Source organism: Camelina sativa, chromosome 9, assembly GCF_030686135.1.
Source record: "Camelina sativa cultivar CO46 ecotype springtype chromosome 9, ASM3068613v1".
Classification (NCBI taxonomy): Eukaryota; Viridiplantae; Streptophyta; class Magnoliopsida; order Brassicales; family Brassicaceae; genus Camelina; species Camelina sativa.
The window spans coordinates 29,660,399-29,677,286 of NC_141888.1; the positions used below are offsets into that span (position 1 = coordinate 29,660,399).

The 16,888-nt window shown below is 37.7% G+C and overlaps 4 protein-coding genes and 1 pseudogene across 5 annotated transcripts; 2 read left to right on the forward strand and 3 right to left on the reverse strand.

The window, feature by feature from the left end:
• Window positions 1-4,366: 4,366 nt before the first annotated feature.
• On the forward strand, window positions 4,367-6,946 carry LOC104711858 (F-box protein PP2-A15). The gene is made up of 3 exons (XM_010428629.3): window positions 4,367-5,343; window positions 5,460-5,578; window positions 6,086-6,946. The coding sequence occupies exons 1-3, from the start codon at window positions 5,032-5,034 to the stop codon at window positions 6,549-6,551; spliced, it is 897 nt and encodes a 298-aa protein (XP_010426931.1). The 5' UTR covers window positions 4,367-5,031; the 3' UTR covers window positions 6,552-6,946.
• Window positions 6,947-7,437: 491 nt separating this feature from the next.
• On the reverse strand, window positions 7,438-8,733 carry LOC104711859 (putative carbohydrate esterase At4g34215 pseudogene; annotated as a pseudogene). Its single transcript, XR_015566264.1, has 2 exons — window positions 8,227-8,733; window positions 7,438-7,806 (listed from the first exon to the last, which is right to left on the reverse strand). The product of XR_015566264.1 is annotated as a putative carbohydrate esterase At4g34215 pseudogene (transcript).
• A 1,849-nt stretch (window positions 8,734-10,582) lies between these two features.
• On the reverse strand, window positions 10,583-12,034 carry LOC104711861 (large ribosomal subunit protein eL24y). Its single transcript, XM_010428632.2, has 5 exons — window positions 11,895-12,034; window positions 11,470-11,545; window positions 11,276-11,377; window positions 11,037-11,185; window positions 10,583-10,924 (listed from the first exon to the last, which is right to left on the reverse strand). Exons 1-5 carry the CDS (start codon window positions 11,903-11,905, stop codon window positions 10,771-10,773), a joined length of 492 nt encoding a protein of 163 aa, XP_010426934.2. The 5' UTR covers window positions 11,906-12,034; the 3' UTR covers window positions 10,583-10,770.
• A 135-nt stretch (window positions 12,035-12,169) lies between these two features.
• LOC104711862 (uncharacterized) lies at window positions 12,170-14,516 on the forward strand. Its single transcript, XM_010428633.2, has 4 exons — window positions 12,170-12,571; window positions 12,661-13,572; window positions 13,718-13,765; window positions 13,848-14,516. The coding sequence occupies exons 1-4, from the start codon at window positions 12,377-12,379 to the stop codon at window positions 14,265-14,267; spliced, it is 1,575 nt and encodes a 524-aa protein (XP_010426935.2). The 5' UTR covers window positions 12,170-12,376; the 3' UTR covers window positions 14,268-14,516.
• Window positions 14,517-14,763: 247 nt separating this feature from the next.
• On the reverse strand, window positions 14,764-16,639 carry LOC104711863 (late embryogenesis abundant protein At3g53040-like). The gene is made up of 3 exons (XM_010428635.3): window positions 15,599-16,639; window positions 15,361-15,518; window positions 14,764-15,267 (listed from the first exon to the last, which is right to left on the reverse strand). The coding sequence occupies exons 1-3, from the start codon at window positions 16,508-16,510 to the stop codon at window positions 14,964-14,966; spliced, it is 1,374 nt and encodes a 457-aa protein (XP_010426937.1). The 5' UTR covers window positions 16,511-16,639; the 3' UTR covers window positions 14,764-14,963.
• Between the last annotated feature and the right edge of the window lie 249 nt (window positions 16,640-16,888).

Sequence of the window (16,888 nt, forward strand, 5' to 3'; positions counted from 1 at the left end):
TATGTTAAAAAAATATTAAGCATATTAATGAATGATGATGTTTTAAGGGCAATTGACAAAAATAACACAATTTTAAGTTTTTCTTTCACAATTAGCATATGTTTTCAAATGTTCCAAAACTAGCACAAAAATTGTAATGTAATTCTAAAAACAATACAATTCTAATTAAAATCTCATCTTTATCTCTACAGATAAGCTCGAAGCGTGACGAAGGAACGTTTCCACGAGCCAATTGAATCCTTACTCCCAAAAGACCTTGAAGCATCCCAGATCTCTTGCCAATCGATTCTCATCGTCGATCTGTCGTTGTCATCGTGTTCTCACCGTCGTGTTTGCCTAACCCTTTCTCGGTTGATCGATTCATTTCTCTGTTTTTCTTGCTGGGATCTGAAATCAACATTCCATAGTTGATGGTGATGTTGATGGTGATGACCGGTCAAAGCTACCCGAGATCTCTCTTGTAACCTGAAGAATTCCATAGTTCAGTGGTTCAATCTACACTTGACTTGCCTCTAATGCTGATGTTGCGTCCTCTCTTCCTTCCCTTTGTAATTTTCTTGGTTCTGATGGTGATGACGACGGAGAGATTGAGAGTGAGATGATAGTTAAGGCACTTAAGATTAGGAGGAAAGTCACGAAGGAGATTATCAAAGAGTCTTTGGTGAAGAAAAGCATATTTGGGATAAGTATGCGACTAATGTGACTGATCGTTTGGGTAATTTTGTTGGTATTGTGATGATTGAAGCTGCGGCGTTGAAGTGGCTGCCAAAATTTCAGAGGCCAAGTTCTATCTTTGTGTTAGGATGATTATAGAAGTCTCCAGTTTCGTGTCCTTGTAAGGTCAAGCTTCATTTTTTTGGTGCTACTTGTTAGTGTTTATTAGTCCCCATAAGGTGTTCGATAGTTGGCCTCTAAGAAAAAACAAATTAGTTTTTACTATAATTTGAGCATAATGAAGATTAATTTTATGATTAACTGAAATTATGTGGAATTGTTCTTGTTGCTTATTGATATGGTTTTGGAGCTGTGTTAAGCCTAGCATGCACCATCAAGCTTCTATCTTTGTTCTGTTAGATTTAGATGTTATCTAATGATAAATCTAAAGCATAGTTACCATAGAATTTGAACCTTGCCCAAATAACAGTGTCATATGTTTTTGTCTGCACTTTGTTTTAACAGTGACTGAGTTTCAGGAAGAAATATATGAAATTAAGGAAGAATTTTATCAAATTTGGGAAGGATTTTACAAAATTCATGAAGAACTTTTTGAACTTCAGGATGACTTTCATAAAAACAATTTGGATTTCCTAATATCACAAAAAATGATAACATTACCCCTGGCTTATAGAGTAATCTACTAATATTTGACACATTGAAGCAAAAGACACAAAAATATAGAGTTAGAAACACATTTATACGAATTTAGGGGGTTCAACACTATTGAGGATCAACACCTTGAAATTCAGGATGGTTTTCATAAACATAATGGTTTAAAGATTATATAAAGCTTCTTATTCCAATCAATATCTACAACAAGAGAACCAAGTTGATACATAAGGCAAAACATAAATAAAAGATTCAAAAACTCATTTCTTTAAATTTATGAAGAATTTCATAATGTTTAGGAGGTGTTTCATCATATTTAGGAAGATGTTCTTCATTTTTAGGAATGTTTTCCTAAATATTCAGAAATCCAAGAAAAAGGTATGTTTGGTTTGCATTCTTCTCCTTGGACACAATCCGCCTCCCAAATTTGGCCCAATCTTCTTGATTCCTTCCCCATGAACCACCTTCCTCGTTCTCTTCCTTTTCTCCTCCACCACTGCCGCCTAATCAGACCACACCACCGTTGTTTCCGTCCGTCAAGAACCATCGCCAAAGTCTCTTGTACCGTGTAGGAAGGTCTTCCTAATGTTTACGGATCCCTTCCTAAATTTTCAACAATGCTTCATGAATTTTCGACAAAGCTTAATTTAATCAATTTTCCTAGTACAATGTAATGTACTGTTTATTCATTCCCCAAGAAACCACTTTCCTCGTTCTCTTCCTTTTCTCCTCTACCACCGCCGCCTAACCAGACCACACCACCGTTGTTTCCATCAAGAACCATCGCCAAAAGTCTCTTGTACCATGTAGGAAGGTCTTCCTAATGTTTACGGATCCCTTCCTAAATTTTCAACAATGCTTCATGAATTTTAGACAAAGCTTAATTTAATCAATTTTCCTAGTACAATTTAATGTACTGTTTATTCATTCCCCATGAACCACCTTCCTCGTTCAGCTTCTTCCCTGTACTAAGTTTCCCATCCATCATTTCTCCAATTGAGCCGTCAAAGTTTCAATCTTCTCATACGCATCTCCCAACGAAGCTGCTTCAAACTCTCCCTGCAAAACTTATGCAATTGGCAAAAAATCTTATATCATCTTGAATCAAGCGTGAGCATGTCGAGAAGAGTAATAGTAGAAATAACATACCAAAACTCTATAATTGATACACCTCTTCTTCTTCCGCCGTTATTGTAACCTTCTCTGACGATAAAGTGGTGGAATTCGATGATGATTCGAAAAACCAAATCGTTCTGGTGTCTAAGGTTAAGGAGACCGTTACGACGAAGAAGAAGATACTCTGATCGATTATGGATTCGGCGAAAGCAGAGGAGTACGGTGAGTCTCTCTCAAAAATTGTTGAGGACGAAGGCGAAGAAAAAGCCAAAAAATAATAATAATTGTATAATCCCAGAAATAATAATATTTCTCTCTATTAATTACTCAGTATTAAGAAATGCTAGTTTTGGAACATTCCAGCATGTGTGCTAGTTTTGGAACAAAAACCCAAATGTGTGTTATTCTAGGGTATTTCTCATGTTTTTAATATACAATACCACCAACGAAATACAATATACAGTATATATATATATATATATATATATATATATCTTTATTTATGATTTTCTTACATCAATAATGATTTCTAGTTGTGTTCAATTTATATGGTAAGCAGTGGCGGAGCCAGAAATTTTTTTCATGAGGGTCCAAATAAATTTTTTTCTCTTAAAGAAATAAAATGTAAAATTTTAGAGGGTTAAAATGATTTTTTCAGAAAAATGAGGATAAAAATGTAATTTTTAGAGGCTCAAAGTAAAATTTTAGTCTAAAATGTGGTAAATATGTAAATTTTGTAAGGGTCAAAATCAAAATATAAAATTTATAGGGGTCAAATTACAAAATTTAGAGGGGTCATATTAGAATTTATAACTAATAATACATTAAAAAAAAATTAAGTGGGGCCAGCTGACACCAATACAGCGTTACTAGATCCGTCCCTGATGGTAGGTTTTCAATTACTCCATCTGTCCCATAAAGATTGATGTTTTGGAATATTTCTTTATCCACAAAAATTGATGTTTTGTAAACTTAAAGAAGTAATCATTGAAAATATTTCAAATTTTGAATGTCTATTAGTTTAAAATTAAATAATATCTCTTTAGTCAAAGAAAAAATATATTTAAACTCAGTAATTATTGTTTTCTTAAAATGGGTAAAAGCTTATAAACATCAATCTTTTAGAGACATAGTGAGTAATTTTTAAAAAGATTTTTTTTTTTTTTTTTTTATGCTAAAGTTTGGAGACCAACATTTTCTATGGTTGGTTTGAACTTTGAACATTAAAATTGGGAATTTGTTCCCCCAAATACTTAATGCCTCTCTTTATGTAGAAAAACAAAAGAGAGAGTCATTCACGCTCGATCATGAGTTATGATTTACGAATGATGCATTATGAATAGTCTAATTATGATGTTCTTGTCTTGATTTAATTCCCCCAAACTCTTCCGTCCAGACAATTCGCTTTCTGAGAGCGCGAGAGAGAGAGATAGCAGTGATAATGATGCTCCATTGCTCCTAAACAAACTTTTACGAACAACTCGTTGTGAATTAAATTCTCTCTTTAATTGAAATCTAACAATCTACATCGATACATTTATTGATCTCAATCCCAGTATACATATATTAATCACATGGTGTAAAATGTACATCACAAAACTTTGGACAAAAATAAAAAAAAGGACCCTACGTGCAAATTATTATTTGTAAATATCTTAGCAACTACTCAGAGTGTATAGTTACCACATAAATTAAAAACGTGAATACAAAAGTGAATCTTTTGGTTTTCATTGATTTGATTTGATGTTGATGATGTTGTTGTTGGTTTCCAATTGTTTTTCTTGATAAGACTTGGAATGGTACTATTTCATTGCTCTCGATCTCTAACGCAGACTAGTCTCATTTTTTTTATCAAAGCATTTATGAATTTAGCCAAAAACAATCTTTAAACTTTTTAAAGAATTTGGACCCTTTTGTGATCAATGCTAGTTTCACAAATCAAGATTGTTTTTTTTTTTTTTTTTTGCATAAAGAAACTAATACGACGAATTTGATATCTAATTTATTTAATCACACGAATGATTTGTAACGGAATAAAAAAAAAGTTACAACATCCTCATTCGTATAATTAAAAAATACATCCGCATTGGAAGAATCTAATTTAGGACTTACTTAATTAGATATTAATAATTTAAATTAAAATTACTTGCACCAAATGCTTTACACCAAATCAAACGGACTTTTCACGATCGTTCGGCGCTGCCACGTGTCATCATTATTCATCGTTGGATCTTAACATTGTACACGTCACCATTTTGCTGCTTCTTTTAATACTCTTAAGAGAATATCTCTTTCCCTCACTTTCTCCGTTTCTCGTCTCTTCCGACGACATTTTCCGAGAAAATCACCACTGAGATATATAGAGATACAGAGCAAAATACATTAATAGGAAGCTTTCATTAGTATTATTATCTCCGCCGCCATGGCTATCGAGCGTCATCGATTACGCGTATAAACCAATTGCGTTTTTTTTTTTTTTTTTTAAGTTTTTTTGAACAGACGTGTACGGAGCTCTGTGTTTTGTGTAGCTTCTTCGGTCAACTTATTAGAAGAACGAGAGAGAGAGAGATAGAGAGAGGAGGTATTATAATGGGTTCGTCCTTGTCGAATCTAAACGACGGGACGAATGGTTTGTCTATGGGAACAAGTCTGGGCGATATACCGGAAAGCTGCGTGGCCTGTGTGTTTATGTATTTGACTCCGCCGGAGATTTGCAATCTGGCTGGATTGAATCGTGCATTTCGTGGTGCGGCTTCTTCCGATTCCGTTTGGGATAAGAAGCTCCCTGCGAATTATCAGGATCTGCTTGATTTGTTGCCACCGGAGAGGTATCATACTCTCTCCAAGAAAGATATTTTCGCTGTCCTCTCTCGTCCCATCCCTTTTGATGATGATACTAAGGTACTTTTTACATTTTTGTTTCTGATTTGTTGATTTTGATGTTTTTTTTTTGGATTTGGGGGAATTAGGGTTTTGGTTTGGATGATTTTTGTATGAAACTGTGTTTGTATTTGCAGGAACTATGGATTGATAGAGTTACAGGACGGGTTTGTATGGCAATTTCAGCTAGAGGAATGGCTATAACTGGGATTGAAGACCGGAGATATTGGAATTGGAATCCGACTGAAGAATCTAGGTACTCCACACTATCGCTTCTTGAATCTCAATTAGAGTTTTAGAAGATCAACGAGTAGTAGATGAAAAAGATGCTTGCAAAAGACTTGTTTATGATAATGTAACTTGACCTGAGTTTCGTGAGCTCTTGATCCTTGGATTCGTAGAGTTACAGGGTAGGTCTTTGAAGAACACTTAAGTATGTATAAGAAACTAGACTTGGAAAAGGTTGTGTGAGGATTACTGTTTGATTAGTGGCATGTTTTCTCTTAGTTTGTGAGGAGGTGACTCTGCTTTGAGTTTTGATAAATAACTTATGTAGATTATGAGTGTTCTTGCCTAATCTTTATAATGATGCTATTGTAGTGATGAATCATTTCAACTGCGGAATGATTAGGTTAATGACAAAATTCTGCATCAGGTTTTGTGTGAGACTGCTTTATACAACATGAGACGGGTGCATAGCATGTGATAGGAGTTTGTTTGTGGAACAAAAAGAGTAAAATTCATCTGAATCTTTTCTTGACAGGTTCCATGTTGTAGCCTACTTACAGCAGATTTGGTGGTTTGAAGTTGATGGAACAGTGAGATTTCATCTCCCACCTGGTATATACTCTCTATCATTCAGAATCCATCTAGGGAGATTCACAAAAAGGCTAGGGAGACGTGTGTGCCACTTTGAACATACTCATGGTTGGGATGTAAAGCCTGTGAGGTTTTCGCTTTCAACTTCTGATGGTCAAAATGCATCCTGTGAATATTACCTGGACGATGTAGAGAGAGACGAAGCACTCGGACAACACAAGAGGGGTTGCTGGATCGAGTATAGGGTTGGAGAATTCATAGTGAATGGATCAGAACCATCAACCGAAATCCAATGGTCGATGAAACAGATAGACTGCACGCACTCGAAAGGTGGGTTATGTGTTGATTCAGTCTTCATAAACCCAATTGGTGATCTGAAGGAAAACAGAAAGAAAGATTTTGTGAATTAGCTTTAAAGAGAGATGATCACACACACCAAAAAAAGCTTTTGATTCTTGCCTAAGGTTAAATTCTTATTAGTGGTTTTTTCCTTTTTTTTTTTTTTGGGTCAACAAAATTCTTGTTAGTGGTTATGTCGTCGTTTTTACTGGTTCCCAAAATTAGGGTGCATCGAGTCGACGATACGGTAACTAAATTTCATTTTATTATTGTGCATTTCATCGAGCATTTTTGTTTGTTTTGTATTTTTACTTCATACTCATTTTGTTACACATTTTAGGCGAGAGGACTCTTTTTTTTTGTGTGTGTGGTGTATACCATGTTTATAGGTTGGATGTTGGAGACTATGACTATCTGTATCCAACCAAGATTATCTAAATTATTGTCTCTGACTAATTCTATTTTATTTTGTTGTGTGTTTGTTTTAAAAAAAAATGCATATCCAATCAAATATGATATGCGTAGGATTGGATCAAATAATACAGGCTATATAAAAGTATAATTATCCAAAATATCTGTCAATCAAGCTTATCCAAAAACCAAATGCTTGAAGCCTTGAAAGTTGAAACTATCAAAAGAACTACATTATCTGAAATAGATTTATGATACAATATACAGAAGAAGTCAAAACAAATGAGCTACGGAAACGAATTTATATAATGTAAATATGTACTGTACTGAAAAGTTTGTGTATAGTCTAAAATTTTTTTTCATCATTGGTTTTTCTTACACAAATAGTGTTAAAGTGGACAAAGTGTCTTGTTTTCAAGGTCGGATTTACTTAAAGCTAAAGATTTAGGATATCTAAAAATTTTAGACTATACATTGGATCGTGGAATCACACTGTCTAAATTGGATATTCTTGATATAATTTAAACAAAAAATAACCTGAATTCATTAAGTGAATAAAAATTAGATTCTCTATAATAATTTGAACAAATATCATGATGATGAATCCAAAAAAAATGTTACAAAAAATGGTAAGGTAGGTGCCAAGATTTCTAAAAAGATGATATAAAGGGAACAACAGAAGGAGGAGATTAGAAGAGGGATATAGAGTGGTTGAGCTGAATTGGGAATATTGTCAGCGAAACTCTGGGCTAACATTTGACCGAGCCGGACCTGAGATGAAGTGGTTAGATGCAAACCGTCCGGTTCAAGAGGTAGACCCATGGCGTCAACACAATACACGTTCTTAAGATCTGTCTTGAGTTGAGCTTTTCGCACCGCGTCAACATATGGTCCTTCTCCTGTCGCTAGAGCCACCTTTTTTGTTTGTTTTACGTCCAAACACATAAAGAAGATAAATATTAGAAGAATGTTTACTAAAATATCAGAAATCAGATATGTACATTCTACCAGTAGATTTTTTTTAAGGAATAAGACCAAAAAAAAAATGTCAATTTGCATACACCACAGCTGGATTGGTAGTACGATATTTTAGCTACAGCCTGGATTAAAAAGAATGAGTAATCACGCTTCACGAACCATAAAAAAAGATGGCTAAAATAATGGAGCATTAAATACATTAAATCTGTAAATACTAAATACTATATTCAACAAGATTTTTTAGTCTGCATGTTATTTTCGGAAACTTTTCACTATTCCAATATTACTTATCAAAGTTATACGAACTATTTGCTATATTGCGGATTAATACCAATTAGATGTTTTTGTGCAACGTACCTGTATAATAGGAAGATTTGGCTGATCTAAATCACTTCGAAGATCACTAAAAAACTGGACTAGTCTCTTCTTATAAACCGAAGCATCCACCATATCCACCGTATCCGACTCACCCTGATACCACAAAATCCCCCTGTACGAGCCGCCTCCACTACTAGCAACCGCGGCTTTCGCCCTCCTCACCGTCTCCTCGTAAAGAAACTCACCCTTTCGCCATTGGCTTAGTTTAGTCCCACCGATAGAGCAAGGAACCAAACCCACATGACCAAACCGGTAAAACAACCGATCAGCAAATGACATCCCCGGTCCAATTCCATTGGTCTTGTTAACATCAATGTCAACGTGTAGTGGCTCTTTAGCAATTTCCCACTTGAGCTTTGCCGTGAGACGGAGGATCGAAGGGTTTGATCGACATTCTTGGGGGATCACACCGTCCCACACGGTGGTGTTTGTAGCGGTGTCGTTATAAACTCCACCTCGACCACTCAATTCCAAACTATAGTAGCGGTGTCGTTATAAACTCATCACTCAATTCCAAACTATAGTAGGTGTTTGATGGTTAAAAAAGAAACTAATTAAAAAACCAAATCAGAAGAAGAAGAAGAAGGATCATGATGAGCGAATATGCAAGACGGCGTGCGGAAGTGAGTGATGAGTTCTTCACTTTTTTGTTTCCTTTTGCTTTTCATATTTTACTTTCTTTAAATATATCATTAGTTTTTTTTTCTTTTTCAATTATACTAGGAATATTGAATATTTGTCTATGAATGTTACCAAAATAGCTTTACGACTGACTGAGCTACTATGGCCTTCTCTATTGCAATGTACTAATGTACGGACTGTACTACTAACAATTAAGAGGACAAACTTCGAACAGTTACAAACAACAGAGCTGCAAGTAGAGTAGGTTTAATTAGGCTTTTCTTTGCTTTTTTTTTGGAACATAACCACTCGCACCAATTAGTTCTAACATTGCAAATGACTTCCACTTAATAACTAAAGAGGAATAAAAGGCTGTTTCAAGAAACGTTTTGAGCTCTTCTTGTTTCACAAGGAACAGCAGCAGAAGTGAAACACGTTGTACTAAACACAGTATAATTAATAGGGATGGAAATATTAAACTAAATCATATATAAACATATCAAGACATAAACTATAAGACAGACAGAATAAAAAAATGAAGGTTTATACTAATATACCAATAGAATAGATGTTTTTAGTTTTTGTTACCGACTTCTAATTTGTTTTTCCAAAAACAGAACATGATTTCAATCAAACCTTTGATATTTCTCATCCCCTGTTGGTTTGATGAACAATTCTGTAAATGATCGATGTACAGTTGTAAACTCTCTAACCTGTACATATCTTCTTACATTCCACATGAACCTTTGAAGCAGCCCTCACATACGAATTCCATAAAGTACTTTGGTATGCACTCTATTGAGATCATTGCGAGGGCTGCCGCAACGGTTGATGTGGAATGTAGATGATCAACAGTCATGAGGCCGGTTGGTTCTCTCTATTTCCCACTTCACAAACAAGTTTCATATATCTCCGAGAGTGAAATATATTTATTTGCTCCACAAGAGTTTAGAATTCTGATAGGAGATCGAAATATAGGGATTGTCGTCTCTGTTTGCAATCCACACGTAGTTCCTCGTAGAAGATAAGATCGTCTGGGAAGGAAAACAGAGACGAGAATCCCTCTCAATTGATAAAATATTACCGTAGATCGAATATACAAAGAGGAACCAAAATCAAAACAAGCACAAAAAGAAAGAAAAGTGATGGTAGTAGAGTTATCATTTTCGTCTTCTTCTTCTTCTTCTTCTGTTTTCATTGTAATGCATCCTTTCCTTTATACTATAATGTATCGAAATGTGTAGTTGAGACTTGAGAGTGTATGGCATTTTTGGGGGACAAGGATCATGCATGAACACAATATTTCTCCAAAGACATATGTTATGTTTTGGCCCCGTGAGAAATTTCCACAAGTAAATTTATTGCGAAAGTTGTTTGACTACAAATGTATTTAATTGAATAGTGAACAAAAAACTCAACCAATATTCATGGTGTTCCTCACTCTGCAACTTCGGTTCTGAACTTCTGATGCAAATTCGTAACAATTGAAGTTGTCACTTGTGCACAACAACAAGCCTGAACATAGATAAGATACGCAACAGGTTGTTTTAGTTTTAGCTCACTAGTTAACGCCAGCTAGAATCGACCATTGCATATAAACGCCAAAGCAATCCAACGTATGACAACAGTTGGCAACGTATTCCACAATGCTCTAAACAAGTTCGACAAAACACGATCTCTTTAAAATCAACTGATGTAAGAAGAGAATAGCGAGAGTAGTAAAATGAAGTTCATAAGCAACAAAATTCTTAAGTCTGAGATTATAAGAGTTGCAAAAGTAAGAGACAAAAACTGATAACAAGGTTTTACGTTTGGCATAACATACTGGAATCAACATTGCTAGTAAAAAAAGTAGCCACTACGCAGAAAACACAAAGTGAGAGAGAGAGATGGCTAAGCTCTTCAGCGTTTGCCACCAACACCTCCCAACTTAGGACCCTTTCCTGCAGCTGCAGCTTTGGGGAAGTTTGCCTTGACCTTCTGTTGCTTAGAAGCAAATTCAACCTTCTTAGCCTTCTTTTCATCTTTGGTCTTCTTGATTCTTTCCTTGATCTCACTGTAAAAATCATAACAATCCATTTCAAAAGTCAAATACTTTTCCTCAAATATAACAATTTTGATGATACTAGTTGAATGATTCGAGTCTTGAGAGAGGAAAGAAAACTAACCGAAGAGCAGCTTCTCTGGCAGCATCACGAACTTCTGGCTTCTCAGCTCTCTTCTTCTGAATCACCTCCAAGGTAGCACCAACAATGGACCTAGAGTATGGCTTCTTGGTTGCACGTCTTCTTCTCTTCACAGCCTCTTGAGCTGCATCCTATAAAATGAAAGAAAAATCAATTAAATCTCCTGAACCTGATCTACAAAAACATACAGAAACTTGGAACTCTATAAAAAGAATCAATACCTTCTTATGTTGCTTTCTGTACATGGCAGTCCATGAAAGCTTGGAAGGCTTCAACTTATTGTGGAAGTACCTCTTGCACTTCGAGTTAAGAAACAAGAAAACCTGATGGAACCATAAGAAACAATACCAACCACTATAAGAAGACTAAATACCAAAACATCAATCTCATAAGCTCATAGAAGTGTTTAGCTAACCTGAGAATCAGATCGGATAAATCTAATTCCCCTTCCTGGGTAAATTTTCTGACCACTGAAACGACAAAGCTCCGTCCTGTATTCCAAATATAACCACCAAATGAGACATTGATTGAAATAAGCAAATGATCTTTGCTAGTGAAATATCTAAGTCTACATGATTAGAAATGAATCATATTATACGAAACAGAGACCAATCACAGACCCCAGATCCATCTAATACACAATCTCATCTTCACACAACACCAAAAACCCCAACTTTGGACTACCAAACTAACGAGAAATCGAAAAATATCATAAAAATCCGATTGAAGCAAAGAGCTAATCCAGTACAAATCAATCCCTCCGATGGTGTAAAATGATGAATCATCACACTAATTAGATTCAATACAGGAACAGAAACAGAAACAGAGAGAGAGGATTACTTGAGAACCATGGTTGCTGCTGCTCCTCCTCTTCGTCTTCTTCCTCCTTCTGCTCAGGCTGCTCCCGGAAACCCTAGACTAGAAAACCCTAATTCAGTCGACACTTATATATATAAGAGAGACTAACCCAAGCCATTTTCGTCTGTTTATATATATTAGTTCGGCCCAAACTATAAGCCCACTAAAATAAACGCATCAAATAGGCCCATAGTTTTATTGGCCCATAAATTATTGTCGTGATGACGTCAGCATCTCCTCCAATAATTTATTTTCCCACAGCCGACGACGAACCTGTCAATGGACCTCAAAAACGGCGACGTTTCATAAAGAAGTTTGAAACAAAGTAGCAGCTAAGCTTTCTCTCTTCTCTGCACAAGCTTCCAGAAACAAAAAAAAGAGATCCAAAAGATTTTGGATTCAATCGTAGCCGGATATTCCAAAGAGTATATAAGACTAAGATAAGACGAGATTAGTTCGTGGATATGGAGGTGGAGAAGTGGAACAGCGACGGTGGTGAATACACGTCGGAAGACGAAGGAACTGAGGATTACCGCCGCGGAGGTTACCACTCCGTCCGGATCGGCGACTCATTCAAGAACGGCCGTTATGTTGTCCAGAGCAAACTCGGTTGGGGCCATTTCTCTACTGTTTGGCTCTCCTGGGACACTCAATCCTCTGTACGCACCTCTCTCTCGAAGCTAAATCCTTAGATGGAGTTTGTTCTAATTCGTTGATTCTAAATTGTTTGTGTGTGATTTTGTTACAGAGATATGTGGCTTTGAAGGTGCAAAAGAGTGCTCAGCACTACACAGAAGCTGCAATGGATGAGATAACAATATTGCAACAGATTGCAGAAGGAGACAGTGACGACACCAAATGCGTTGTGAAGCTTTTGGATCATTTCAAACACTCAGGTCCTAATGGGCAGCATGTATGTATGGTTTTTGAGTATTTGGGTGATAACCTCTTAACGCTGATTAAGTATTCTGATTACCGTGGCTTACCTATTCCGATGGTTAAAGAGATTTGTTATCATATGTTGGTTGGGTTAGACTACTTGCATAAAGAGCTTTCGATTATTCATACTGATCTGAAGCCTGAGAATGTTTTGTTGCCGTCAACGATTGATCCGTCTAAAGATCCTAGGAAGTCAGGAGCTCCTCTTGTTCTCCCTACTGACAAGGATAAGAGTCAAGTTGACTCTAATGGGGATTTTGTCAAAAATCAAAAGACAGGGATTCGTAGAAAGGCTAAGCTTTCGGCTGCTCAGGGAGATGCTGAGGTTAAAGGCAATTCTGAATCACTGGTTAATGGAAAACCGAGTGCTGCAGAGAAATTGATGGAAGAAGAGTGTCCTTCAACTTCTGCTACAAATGGATTAGATGGTAGTGAGAAAGGGAAGCAAGGTGGTAAGAAAGGGAGTCGATCGAGTAGAAGGCACCTTGTGGCATCTGCTGACCTCAAGTGTAAACTTGTTGACTTTGGTAATGCATGTTGGACTTACAAACAGTTCACAAGTGACATTCAAACGAGACAGTATAGGTGTCCAGAAGTAATCCTTGGATCTAAGTACTCTACATCTGCAGATCTCTGGTCCTTTGCGTGCATATGTTTTGAACTTGCCACCGGAGATGTACTTTTTGATCCCCATAGTGGAGACAATTATGATCGAGACGAGGTATGCTCAAGTTCATGGTGTTATCCTCATATTTTTGGTTTTCTCTCATCTTATTCTGTGGGATTGTAGCATCGTTATGCTTTTAGATCGTTTTAGTTTTGTTTATGGGAGTTTGGAGAACCTAATTGGCCTTTTCTGCTAACAGGACCATTTGGCTCTGATGATGGAGCTTCTTGGGATGATGCCACGCAAGGTATATATCAGAATCATCAGCAGACAGAGTTTGTTTCGACAATTTGAAAAGCTAAACCCTTTTTCTTTGTTGTGTTTTGCAGATAGCATTAGGAGGCCGTTACTCCAGAGATTTCTTTAACAGACATGGTGATCTTCGACACATCAGAAGACTCCGTTTCTGGCCCATGAACAAAGTCCTGACCGAGAAGTACGAGTTCAGTGAGCAAGATGCAAATGACTTGAGTGATTTTCTTGTTTCGATTCTTGATTTCGTCCCAGAAAACCGACCAACTGCGGCTCAGTCTCTGTTACATCCGTGGATCAACTCTGGTCCTCGCTCTCTAAAACCTTCGCTCTCACCTAAAGACCAAAAATCCGAAGTCAAGCTCGATACTGAGAGAATGAAGACAGAGAATGAGGAACAAGAAGCTATGGAAGTTAAAATGGGGAACGTTGCCATATCATCCTCAGACTCCAAACCAGGTACGAGCCGAAGCTCCTCTCTTAAGAAAGCAATTTGACTTCAGAGATTTGTCTGTTTGATATCGGAGTTCTGTTCTGTAATTGAGCGAGGGAATCTTGACATTAAAAATTGGCTGCGTGTCAGTGAGAGCACGAGTGAGAAAACCATCTCAAAAGCTTGTTTAATAGAAAGACATGAGCTCTCCAACAGTTTCATGTGTCCAGAGTCATATCTTGATTGTGTACTTATACGAATCCCATACCGATTTGTTCACAAATTTGTCATAATATATTATATTTGATTGAAATATATCATCTTACAAAACCACTGATCAAGGGTTTGTGCGATTCCTGTTTCCGGCTTGGTGCTAGTGTTTTTAACACCATTACGTAGGCAGTATTAGTCAATCGATGTCATATTACTCGACAGATTAGTTCAAAATGTATGCTTAGGCAAAGAGAAGCAAGGAATTCGTTATTTTGTAACTCTTCTAATGAATTTGCCCCACACACAAAAAATCAATTCATGATCAGCCACGACAACAGAATCCGATATATAAGAAATATGCTTTCACTTCTTCATTTCACCAGGTTGGAAAAGGAAACATCAGTTAAACCGGCAAAAGGCCTAAAAGAAAAGCAGTTTTATTACAAATCAAGACTGAAAAAGAGACATGACCAAAAAAAAAAAAAAAACAAGAGACATGTTATATCTTCTTTCACACAAAACCAAACGCAGTGTTCATATTATTACATCAAAGCTTCCCTTTCTCTTCCACGACGACTTTGCCTCTCCCTGCATCTTCATCCATCTCCCCAACATCGTTAAAAGTTTGACCTGTCATCTGATCCGACGTTTTCAGGGAAGTTGCAACGTGCCCAGGCCTCGTATCTTTCACGTCAACCGTCACAGTCGTCTTCCCCGTGCCTGTGCCTTCGTCTCCACGCACCGCCCGTGCCTCGTCACCAGACGGCGTCGTAGCACCAGTCAGCTTACTCTTTATCGCTCCCGTCATGTTCCCCAACGCACCCATTATCGTTCCCTTCCCTTCTTCACCTCTACAAGAACAATTACAACAAATATTAGCACATTCACCAAGTATAAGTTCCGACCCTCAGATCAAATATATCCCAAGAGATCATGTCCTAAACCTTTGGGCAACAGAATCTCTAGTCTCATGGGCTTTGTCAGCAGCCGTTTCCTTGCTCTGCTGCGTCCTTCTAGAAGCATCTTCTTCAAGTTCTTTTCCCTCAAGTCTCATCTCTTCCATCTTCCTCCTCGCTTCTTCTCCGGTCTCGTCCAGCTTCTCCTATTAATATAGCAATAAACGTCATTTCACTAACCAACTGTGCATATCTGAACACATAAAATATTCTGCTAGTTTATTACCTTGGCCGTGTCTTTGGTCTCAACGGCTTTTTGCTTTGTTTCCTCTGTCTTGCCAGACAAGAAACCCATAGCTCTCTTTGCCGTGTCCACCGCACTATCCTTTAGTTCACCAATCTTACTCACTCCCGCATCTTTCCCTTCCGTCGCCTTCTCTGCTGTATAGTCTTTGTATTCACCCATTTTCTGAGCCGTCGTGTCCTTGGCTTCCTTAGCTTTATCTGCCGTGTAATCAGCCGTCTCCTTTGCTTTCTCTGCAGTCTTATCCTTTGCTTCTATCGCCTTATCCACTGTGTAGTCTTTGTATTCACCCACCGTCTCCACCGTTTTGTCTTTGGCCTCCTTTGCCTTCTCGGCAGTGTAATCTTTATACTCGCCTATTTTATCCGCCGTCTTGTCTTTAGCTTCTCTCGCCTTCTCTGCCGTGTAATTTGCGGTTTCTTTAGTTCTGTCCGCTGTCTTGTCTTTAGCTTCTCTCGCTTTCTCCGCCGTGTAGTCTGCGGTTTCCTTAGTCTTGTCCGCCGTCTTGTCTTTAGCTTCTCTCGCCTTATCAGCCGTGTAATCAGCAGTTTCCTTTGTCTTCTGTGCAGTACTGTCTCTAACCTCTCCGGCCTTCTCTCCGGTGGCGTCTCTCATTCCCGCTGCCTTCTCCGATGCAATCCCGGCTCCCTCTCTGGTAGACTCAGCCGCATCATGGCTTTTACCGATCACCGCTTCTTTCGTTCCTTGCACCGCCTTCATCACTGAGCCTATTAGTCCGGGCCTCTCCGGCTCGGTCGTCGTAGTCCTCTCCGTCACCTTGTACGTCACATCCCCTCTGTTGATATCTTTCAAATCATCAGCCGCTAGACTCGCCGCGGCCTCAGCTCTCTCAGCCTTCGCGGACCTCTCTGCCTCCCGTTGTCCTGATGCCATGGTTTGTTTGGATTCCAAGAAAGATTTTAGATAGATTTTTTAAAATATATATATTTCGAAAATGTTCTCGTGGTGTTAATGAGTATTTTAGAGCTGCTTGTTGATTTTTATAGCAAGTGTTCTAGTTATAGTGAGATGCCACGTGATGAGCTTGATGAAGCAAAAGTTGCTACGTGTGTTCTGGTATCTTCCTTAATTTCCGAATTCATTAATCCAAATCTCCTTTTTGCTCGACACGTATCTGAGACGATCGTTCTATTGAGAAACAATGCCACGTGGGCTTTTCATGCATCGAGAGAGCTGGGACTTAACGTGCAAGGAAGCCATTATGGTCGGTTCTCACATACTTCTAAACCGTGTAGAAGCACCTTAATTCAT

Coding starts and splice junctions, on each gene's coding strand:
- LOC104711858 (XM_010428629.3), top strand. CDS start 5,032: ATGGGTTCGTCCTTGTCGAATCTAAACGACGGGACGAATGGTTTGTCT. Junction 5,344..5,459: donor CTTTTGATGATGATACTAAG/GTACTTTTTACA, acceptor TTGTATTTGCAG/GAACTATGGATTGATAGAGT. Junction 5,579..6,085: donor AATCCGACTGAAGAATCTAG/GTACTCCACACT, acceptor TTTTCTTGACAG/GTTCCATGTTGTAGCCTACT.
- LOC104711861 (XM_010428632.2), bottom strand. Junction 11,378..11,469: donor TTATCCGATCTGATTCTCAG/GTTAGCTAAACA, acceptor TGGTTCCATCAG/GTTTTCTTGTTTCTTAACTC. Junction 10,925..11,036: donor GCCAGAGAAGCTGCTCTTCG/GTTAGTTTTCTT, acceptor TGATTTTTACAG/TGAGATCAAGGAAAGAATCA.
- LOC104711862 (XM_010428633.2), top strand. CDS start 12,377: ATGGAGGTGGAGAAGTGGAACAGCGACGGTGGTGAATACACGTCGGAA. Junction 12,572..12,660: donor CCTGGGACACTCAATCCTCT/GTACGCACCTCT, acceptor ATTTTGTTACAG/AGATATGTGGCTTTGAAGGT. Junction 13,766..13,847: donor TTGGGATGATGCCACGCAAG/GTATATATCAGA, acceptor TGTGTTTTGCAG/ATAGCATTAGGAGGCCGTTA.
- LOC104711863 (XM_010428635.3), bottom strand. CDS start 16,510: ATGGCATCAGGACAACGGGAGGCAGAGAGGTCCGCGAAGGCTGAGAGA. Junction 15,519..15,598: donor AGACCAAAGACACGGCCAAG/GTAATAAACTAG, acceptor CTATATTAATAG/GAGAAGCTGGACGAGACCGG. Junction 15,268..15,360: donor AGAGATTCTGTTGCCCAAAG/GTTTAGGACATG, acceptor TTGTTCTTGTAG/AGGTGAAGAAGGGAAGGGAA.